The following is a 10193-nucleotide window of genomic DNA, read 5'->3' as shown; positions in this document are numbered from 1 at the left end:
CCAGGATTTTCTTATTTTATCATCACCAGTTTTTATGTATGAAATGTCAGATATATGTTTATCAATTGCATGTACTTGTTTAGTGGGACTTGTTTAAGTAGCCCAAAAACTACATGAAACATGGAATTAGTGTATGTGCAAAAGTAAGTGAACCCCCAGCTGCATTGGTTAAGTCAAGCAGGTAACAGACTGAGGTGAAACACATTTGGGTGCTTAAATAATCATTTAAGCAGACCAATGAAATGAGACCTCCTTGGGAAAGGGTTTGGCCTGCACTAATTAAAAGACAGAGGAAACCAACCAAACCACTGTGGTCCCATACAAATCAACAATGCCGAGAGCAAAGGAGATATCCGAGGACATGAAGAAGAGGGTAGTGACAGCCCATCAGTCTGGGGAAGGATATAAGACCATCTCCAAAAGATTCCAGCTCCATCCATCCACTGTAAGACAAATAATTTACAAATGTTGGGCCTTCAACATGACAGCAACTCTGCCTAGAAGTGGACGCCCATCAAAACTATCACCCAGAAGCACCAGAAAAATAATAAATCAGGTAAAGGCCAACCCACACTTCATCTCTAGAAAGTTGCAGACCTCTCTGATAGCATCTGGGACAAATGTGGATGCGTCTACAATCAGACGGAAATTGAATAGCCATGACATTCATGGGAGGTTTGCTAGAAGGAAGCCTCTGCTCTCAAAAAAGAACAAAGCTGCCCGTTTCAACTTTGCCAGAGAGCACTTGGACAAACCAGAGACCTTCTGGAAGTCCATTCTCTGAACAGACGAGTCCAAAATAGAATTATTTGGTCAAAATCAAAACCAACATGTTTGGAGAAAAGCCAACACTGCATATGAAGAAAAGAACCTCCTCCCAACAGTGAAGCATGGTGGTGGAAATGTGAAGGTCTGGGGCTGCTTTTCTGCTTCTGGACCTCGACGACTCCATATTATCCAAGGAACCATGAATTCTCTGGCATATCAACAAATTCTTGACCACAATCTCCTGCTATCAGTCAGGGAGTTGAAGCTGGGACGAAAATGGATTATGCAACAAGACAATGACCCAAAGCAATCCAGCAAAACTACAAAGGCATGGCTTCAGAGAAAGAGGATTCGTACGCTGGATAGGCCCAGTCAAAGTCCGGACCTTAATCCAATTGAAATGTTGTGGCGAGACCTGAAGAAGTTGGTACATATCAGATGTCCCTCCAACCTCTCTCAACTGGCGGAATTCTGCAAGGAGGATTGGGCAAAAATCCCAATAAGCAGATGCGAGAGACTGGTTATGGTTACAGAAGACGTTTGGTTGAAGTAATGGCCTCAAAAGGAGGAGCCACAAGCTACTAATACAAGGGTTCACATACTTTTGCACATGTTAAATTTTCAGTTTTTGTGAAATAAACCACCTTTGTTGAATTAAATAATGAAAATATATCTCTTTTTGTGTGTGTCCATTATTTGAAAGGTGTGCTTTACAAATTGGGATTTGGATGTATGTGTAATAAGCTTATTTTAATGTTTTTTACAAAAACAGTGACCATGTCTGGAGGGTTCACAAACTGTCAAGCAGCACTGTAGGTGTCAACAGACAGTGCATAGAGACAATGCATAGTGTGCATAGAAGCGTTTTGTTTTTTTTTTGTTTTTTTTAAGATAAAGCATCTATAGAAATGTTATCCATCATCATCATCAGTCCGCACTCGGGCCAGGGGAAAGCGCTTATGGCACTATCTGAGAGGAGCACCGAATGGACAGATTGTTCACAGAGGGATATTTAGCACTGACGTTTATGTAGATAATTATTGTAATTCCCTTCAAACACTGGCAATTAGTGCCTTAGTGTTAGCAAAATGGCAGTGGTTATTATAAGCTTACTTATCATGCAGTTGTTGCTGGTTAAAAGGATCCATCCCATCTGAATAGCTAACACTTTTATTCCATCGAACCAACAAAACATCAACAAACAGCGGCCCTCTTATGACAAAAGCCTTTGCAATAAAGTCGGCAAGCAGATGGCAAGGTACAAACAGGCTTTTAAGGAAAAAAAATGTAATCCACTGGAAAAATATCCGCTGTTATCACTTATCATACCTGATAATGAGGTGCAAGCAAACAATTGTGGTTAGGTAAATGTTAAATATTGCATATGTTTTTGGTTTTTTTTTCCAATTAAATGCCACGTTGCTCAACTGCTCAGCCATTATGAGAGCAGGGTCAGAAATAATTAGCTGCATTAGTCCGGTTTGATCAGCATCACTGCCTAAATCGACAGAAACTCTCACAGGGCTCTGATGTGTGATACAGGTTTTAGGTGTTTCCTATTTATGGTAGTAATTTTTCAACGCGATTGATGACACTTCACTCAAATTGACAGTAATGTGACAAAAAACAAACGGTTAGAACTTGGTCTCAGTAATCCGTTCTCTGTTTTTGTTTTTTGTTTTTTTCAACTACATTAGGATGGTTATCTGGACTTTGATTGAATTCAGGAGGGAAAACATCTCAAGCATCTAAACTTTCAGTTTCCCTCTTATAAAAACTGGCAAGGGTTGGGTTTTTTTGTTTTGTTTTTTGTAACAAGAAAACAAAGTTTAGCAAAAATATTCCTTCAATGTCACACAGACTTGCTTAAGGTTGATATGTTTCTGTGGCCAAGAGAGGGGGGAATGAATAAATAGTGAATAAATTGATCATGCGTCTGTCTCCCTTTGTTTACTCAAATGTTTGCCAGTCAGAGGACGCTGGGTTCATTAACCCTAAGATCACTGTGGGTGCAAGGCTCAAACAAACATCCTAAAACACACCAAAGAGAATTTGCGGACCATTTCGAGACCAAGATGAACAGGTATGTGCTCTGTTCATAGCTATTTATTCACACTTAATAATCCTTGAAACTGTTTGCAATCCGAATCTCATTGTCACCAGTGTGTGTGGTGTATTTGCTCTGTTTTCCTTCTTCCATGTCTCACGGAGTGTGGAAATGACAGGGTTGTATGGCAACTTCACCTCGCCGAACTTCCCCCAGCCATATCCTGACGACCAGTTTGTAGCGTGGAACATCACTGTCGCTGATGGCCACAGGGTCAAACTCTACTTCACACACTTCAGCCTGGAACCGTCACAAAAGTGTGAATATGACTACATTCAGGTAAACCAATCAAGAACTGAACTGCAAGTACCATCTATCTGCACTGCTCCAGCTAGTTGCCTCCCAAAAGGCCTTTGACCTTGTCCAACCAGGTGTTGGCACAGGGCAATGAAACCTTGCGGTTCTGTGGTGAAGGGGAGAAGGACCACGCCAGTGCCCCCAGGAACACTGTCATCCTGTCAGCAGGCCACCTCATGTCAGTGGTCTTTAGAAGTGACTACTCTAATGAGGGCCGATTCACCGGATTTCAAGCATTTTACACTTCTGAAGGTGAGGTGAGACAGTGTCAATATTGCCAGAAGGCAGATTCACCTTGGTGATGTTCGTTCCACTGAGCAGAATTTAATAGCTAAATAGATCTGAAATCCCAGAAAACAATCAATTAATGCACAAATTTAATATCTGTATTTTTCAAATGAGGACACATATAGTAATCACAGATGTGAAGTACACAAATGTTGTGTGATTTTGGCTGTGAAAAGGGTGGCACGGGATCATTGTCTTGACTTTGTAACTGGAAGTAGGCCTAGTGTTGACTGCATACTTTCAGTTGAATAGTTAACGTTACATGTTATTTACATCATGTTCTGACTGAACGCTTAACGTTGACATTGTAAAACAGATGCTTCTAAATCGTGTTTTCAGCCATCAACAACTCAGTAAAGCAAGCTGACACATCAGGAACACTTCAAAACTTTTCTCAAAAGATTGATATGTTGACGTCCGGGTGGCGTGGCAGTCTATTCCATTGCCTACCAACATGGGGATCGCCAGTTCGAATCCCCGTGTTACCTCTGGTTTGGTCGGGTATCCCTGCAGACACAATTGGCCGTGTCTGCGGGTGGGAAGCCGGATGTGGGTATGTGTCCTGGTCGCTGTACTAGCACCTCCTCTGGTCGGTCGGGGTGCCTGTTCAAGGGGGGAAGGGGAACTGGGGGGAATAGCGTGATCCTCCTATGCGCTACGTCCCCCTGGTGAAACTCCTCACTGTCAGGTGAAAAGAAGCGGCTGGCAACTCCACATGTATCTGAGGAGACATGTGGTGGTCTGCAGCCCTCCCCAGATCGGCAGAGGGGGTGGAGCAGTGATCGGGATGGCTTGGACGAGTTGGGTAATTGGCCAGGTAAAATTGGAAAGAAAAAAAAAGGGGGGGGATATGTTTTAGTACATTGAAGGTGGAGTTCGTCTTACTTGCATCTCTGTTTTGATGGGGTTTCTGTGAAATCCTAGTCAGCATGAAACCACTCGGACAGTACTAAGTGATAGCATAAGAGGGACGGACACGTTAGGTAGGGATGCAGAATTTTATTTTATTTTTGCCAGTGTCCTTACCAGTGAGGATTATGATGTTAAAACCCCCCACAGTATTTAATGTCTTTGAATAGCATGTCCTCACTAACAAACCTTTTCTGCAACCCCCATCCCCCATCTAAATAGATGGTACAGCTAACCATGAGACACTAATATCAGTTTGTGAGTGAGTCAGAAGCCAGGTTCATAAGGTGCTTTACGTCTAAAAACACTAAAACTAAAAGCATCTTATAAACAATACATACAAAGACAATTCTGCTTTTACCTTTAAAAGTACAACATTTGAAGTGAACACATATATGTCTGCTGCAAAGAAACGAACCACTTCACACTGGTTAATGGAAGACACTTCCCCTAAAAATGAGTGGATTGATAGAATGAAAGAAATCTATTTAATGGAAAATATAACTTTTAAATTATGACAGCAGACAGAGTTACATGGCACAAAATGGGAACCACTTGTTAATAGTAATCTAAAAAGTAAAAAAAATCTTGATAATTCTTATCCTTGTTACTCTCAAGGTGAAGCAATCAAAAATAACCAGCCATTAATTCATAAATGCATTTTTTTCTTCCAGCATTTTAGTTGACATCATAGTGGAATGGCAAAGCACGCCGTTTTGTTTGTAGTCTATGCCTGCATTTAATGTGTGCGTGTATACATTTGAACACTGATGAGCCAAAACATTATGACCACCTGCCTAATATGCTATTGTTCCTCCATGTGCTGCCAAAACAGCACCGACCCATTGAGGCATGGACTCTACAAGACCCCTGAAGATGTCTTGGGGTATCTGGCACTAAGACATTAGCAGCAAGGTGGAGCTGCCGTGGATTAGACGATCCAGCACATCCCACAGATGAAATGCTCAACTGGATTGAGATCTGGAGAATTTGGAGGCCAGGGCAACACCTTGAACACTTCATCATGTTCTTCAAACCATTTCTGAACAATGTGTGCAGTGTGGCAGGGCGCATTATCCTGCTTAAAGAGATCACTGCCATTAACAGAATACCATTGCCATGTGGTGTACCTAGTCTGCAATGATGTTTAGGTAGGTGGCACATGTCAAATTGATGTTCACATGAATGGCCGGACCCATGGTTTCCCAGCAGAACATTGCCCAGAGCATCACACTGCCTCCACCGACTTGCTGTCTTCCCACAGTGCATCCTGATGCCATCTCTTCCCCAGGTAAACGGCACACACATAAACGGCCATCCATGTGATCTAAAAAGAAAATGGGGCTTATTGGAGCAGGCAACCCTCTTCTACTGCTCCAAGATCCAGTTCTGATACTCACATGCCCATTGTAGGGGCTTTCGATGGTAGATATGGGTCATTATGGGGACTCTGGCCGGTCTGTGGCTATTCAGCTCCATACGCAGCAGGGCGCGATGCACTGTGTGTTGTGACACATTCCTCTTGTAACCATCATTAAAATTTCTGTGACTTGTGCCACAGTTTACCTTCTGTTGGTTCGGACCAGACGGGATAGATTTCCATGCCCTTGGATGCCCGCCTTGCTGTTCCAGAAATGCTCTGACCCAGCCATTTGGCCATAACAATTTGACCCTTTTCAAAGTCGCTCAGGTCGTTACTCCTGCCCATTTCTCCTGCATCCAACACACTGACTACGAGATTGTTAATTGTTCACTTACCATCTAATCTACCCAGACCTTGACATGTGCCCTTATTTGGAGATGATCGTAATTCAGTTCACTGGTGAGTGGTCGTAATGTTTTGGCTCATCTGTGTATGCATGCATTTATGTATGTATGTATGTATGTATGTATGTATGTATGTATGTATGTATGTATGTATGTATGTATGTATGTATGTATGTATGTATGTATGTATGTATGTATGTATGTATGTATGTATAAAAAATGCAAGCTTGAATTGAATAGAAAATGGAAAAAGAAATAAAAATGTAACAATTGAATACCAACAAACATGAACAGTTTAATCTTACATAGCATCATTTAGTACATGGTCACTTCATTCCCTTTCTCTCCCTCTCACAGATGTGGATGAGTGTATGACCACAGTAGATGGAGAGACTGTGTGTGATCATTTCTGTCACAATTACATTGGTGGATATTACTGCACTTGCAGGCAGGGATACCATCTCCATGACAACAAAAGATCCTGCACTGGTAAGGACTACGCAAACCAACCTAAAGACGTATATTTATCTGAGGTCGGTCAGAGCGTGTGAAAACCTTAGAGAGGTGCAGCATTAAGGGCTTGATACAAAGCATTTGATTGCAAATAGATTTTTGTAATTACACGGTCACTGCTCAAGCAACATGTAATGGAGCTCAGCTCTCTAATACCACAGCATGGGCAGTGTAGCAGTTGTTCTTTAAGTAAGCAAAGGTATTACCATGAAAATAAACTGATCTGCGTTTGATTCACTCATCTACATCATGCATCTAATTAGGATGTTTCTACTCTACTTTGTTTGTCAACTACTCAGCGATACTGTGGTGTAAAACTCCTTGTTGTGACATTAGGAAAATTAATCTTTCAGAATTCTGCAGATTCTTTACCATCTGGTTGGGGTTTAGAGGAGTAAACAATAAAGCGCACGATGCTCTTATTGCACAGCACTGATTTATTGAGAGAGTATCCAGCTTAGTTTTTGAAATCTTGTAAATAAGATATACTTCCATAATGAAAAAAAAACTTCAGACAGGTTGCACAGTTATAAGAGTGTTTGAGATTAAATTTTGTTCCAGGGCGGCTGGGGCAAATTAACTAATTTCAGCCTTAAATGGCATACTGATGCATAAAATAGTTGATCTCTGCCAGCCAGTGTAAGGCAAGGTTAATTACTGTTGATTCCTAAGGGAACAGCAACCTAAAAAAAAGACATTGAAAATTGATACCTGTTTGCAGTACTAATTGTGCACTGACGCTAGGTAATTAATCACAATTACTAACATGGATGTGCCTTAAATTAGTATTCTTTGCCATAGGAAAAAGACAGACCAAACAGATCATGCAGCAAATAGGCAAAAACGATTATCTGCCTTCAGATTTCCCTAATTATATGAATTACAGCAACTCAGCCTCTTTGAAACATTCATTTATTGTTGTCTGTAACATCTGTGTACTTGCTAGTGTGATAACCAACACAGATGAATCCCATCATTTGTGATGCCAGAAAATGAATTTACATAAAGATATTGGAAAAAAGTTTAATTTCAGCCTCCAGTCTATGTACTTCCAACATCCATACGTCAATGGTTGTTAAGAGTTTAAGTTTATGCCACTCGATAGTTATCATTTTGATAGACATGGAAGGACTATATGGACTTTGAATGTGAATGCGAGAGTCTTTCCTCCAGTGCTATGCCCTAGCCAGGTTATGACTGCACCGTCCGGGGAGCTGACCAGTCGGGGCTACCCACGTCCTTACCCACCCATGAGTCGGTGTGACTACACTATCCGTCTGCCGGAGGGCTATCGAGTGATAATAGACTTCGTGGAACCCTTTGATGTAGAGCAACACCCAAATTTCCCCTGTCCATACGATACCCTGAAGGTAAGCCATGTGACTCCAGCACCGCCAACCCACCCAAGACAGGGAGGCTGATGAATTAGCAATGTATTCCTCCTCATGCTCACGGAGGCAGGCTATCAATGCGAGTTGTCCACCTTAAGGAATATATGGCCATGTGCTTTCAGCTTGGCTGCATATAGATCAGTCCAACATAAAATGAGTCAACATTCAATTACGTATTTCATGTTCTCTCTCCATAAGATTTCAACGGCGGGGCAAGAGTACGGGCCCTTCTGCGGATCATCACCACCGGGCCGAATTGACACCGGTAGTTATCAAGTGCACATCACGTTTAGGTCTGATCCCACCGGGCAAAACAAGGGATGGAAGATCAAGTATACTAGCACCAGGTTTGAAATAACTCAAAGAGACTAGACCTACTGTAGACTTGTGTACGTATTTTACCTCAAGCGACTTGATATCTAAGTTAAAAATTTTAAAGCGATACTGCGCAAAGTGACCATTTTTCAAAAAAGCAAAATAATTTTGTACTGAATTAATAGACATTTCAGAGTATGACTGATAGCATCTCTATTACATATGAAAGTTGTTATCCCACTGATTGCTTGTTAGGGTTTTAGCACTGGCACTGCAAAGACACTGTAAGGAAATGGAATTCAAGTTTGTTATTTTCCTAAATTAATTTAGGTAAGTCTTTAAATTAGCATTTGAGTCAAATCAACATGTCATGACCATAAAAAGTAAAGCTTTGGCTTAATGGTGATCAGACATGCAACTCCAGTGATTGAAACGTAATCTCAAAAATAACCAAGTGCAAACAATAATTCTGTCTGACTAATCCAGACAAAGAGACACTTGAAGCCTTCTAATCGGCCTGAAAAAAAAATATTAAATTCTGTAAAGTATTCTGAAAGTCAAACCAACTGCTTGTGTGTATCCTGCCTAAGGAGAAGCGAATTGCTGTCGTTTAACCTTCATACATTATGCAGCTCGTTCTCTGCACTCCCCTGCTACTTCTCTATCAAAACAGTCATTATCGGGTTCTTCAATCCCATGAAACAGTCTCTCTTTTGACACGTTTGGATTCCACTCACTAATATCGTCTCTATCGCCGACCTTCGAGTGGTATCATGAAGAACCCGCTGTATACGTGGCTGCACGAAAGGATCTGATACTCGACTCCTTGTCATTTATTTGTGATTTGTTTGAAATAAAATGTTTTTTTTTTCCTGTGAACTCCGACCAAACATTTTTTGCAGCCTTAAAGACAAAAAGAAGAACTATGTTTTGCCTCAAGTAGTCTTTGTAGTTTGAATGGCACTACAACTTCTTGAGGAGTTATGTGCTGACCCATAGCATAACATTGACATGACAATAACTTAGCACAGCATGACATTAATTTAGCATTTCCCACTGAACAGATTATGTGGCTTTCGTTCACCATGTTACCCTCTGACTTACCTCTCTACGTCACTCATCTGACCGTATACATCAGTGTCAGTTTGTTGCATGAAATGTTTACAGGGCAGCTGAGGCAGTTCAGTTTACCTGTGTAATATGAGTGCAAATAAAGATGTGCGCTTGTCTGTTGTCGAACAACTGCTGGGCTCATCTGTCGACCACGCTCCTTATATCAAGTTATAGGGCCGTTTTTCCAAGAAGAAAGAAAACAGACTGGAAAAAAAGGAACTTGGACTAAAAAAAACCTGGGCTGATGACTCCATTAGTTCCCACCAATGATGTACTGATTGCATAAAAGCGGTTTCATTTTGTGAGGATATGCTGACACTAGAGAGGAGCTGTTACGAATCAGAGTAGAAGGGCCTTTATTGTGGGCGATTTGATTAAGGGACAAAGAACACGGAGGGAAATCAGAAGTGTGAAATCAGGAAGGCAAAGCGAAAATATATGAGAAGTAGTTGGAGAGGGAAGTAAATGGGAATAATCTGGGTTTCTTTTTTTTTTTTGGATGAGCTGCACACAGACACCGTCACTGGTTCAAAAGAGAACAAGAGCAGGCAGATAAAATCAGATGTCGGCGGCTGGTATAAGAATGAGCAAAATTCTTGGGTTTGACGTTTTGGAAATTACAAATGAAATAGAAGTTATAAAACTATGGAAGCTAGTCACAGTTTTGTCTTGTTTTTAGTCTGATGTCATGGTCCTTTAATTGTAGCAAGGTGAGGGGATTCTTG

General features: G+C 41.2%; 1 protein-coding gene across 1 annotated transcript; it reads left to right on the top strand.

Annotated features, from left to right (window-relative positions):
- Positions 1-2831: 2831 nt before the first annotated feature.
- On the top strand, positions 2832-8798 carry masp2 (MBL associated serine protease 2). The gene is made up of 6 exons (XM_056275178.1): positions 2832-2851; positions 2980-3154; positions 3247-3424; positions 6494-6625; positions 7823-8019; positions 8239-8798. The coding sequence occupies exons 1-6, from the start codon at positions 2844-2846 to the stop codon at positions 8410-8412; spliced, it is 864 nt and encodes a 287-aa protein (XP_056131153.1). The 5' UTR covers positions 2832-2843; the 3' UTR covers positions 8413-8798.
- Positions 8799-10193: the final 1395 nt, after the last annotated feature.

This window comes from Lampris incognitus, chromosome 2 (genome assembly GCF_029633865.1).
Source record: "Lampris incognitus isolate fLamInc1 chromosome 2, fLamInc1.hap2, whole genome shotgun sequence".
NCBI classification, from domain to species: Eukaryota; Metazoa; Chordata; class Actinopteri; order Lampriformes; family Lampridae; genus Lampris; species Lampris incognitus.
The sequence above is the reverse complement of the archived record's forward strand: the minus strand, read 5'-3'. Positions and strand labels throughout refer to the sequence as shown.

Bases quoted from the DNA above. Each gene is read 5' to 3' on its own strand.
- masp2 (XM_056275178.1), top strand. The intron at 3,155-3,246 runs GTAAACCAATCA...TTGTCCAACCAG, and splicing joins GTGAATATGACTACATTCAG to GTGTTGGCACAGGGCAATGA. The intron at 8,020-8,238 runs GTAAGCCATGTG...TCTCTCCATAAG, and splicing joins GTCCATACGATACCCTGAAG to ATTTCAACGGCGGGGCAAGA.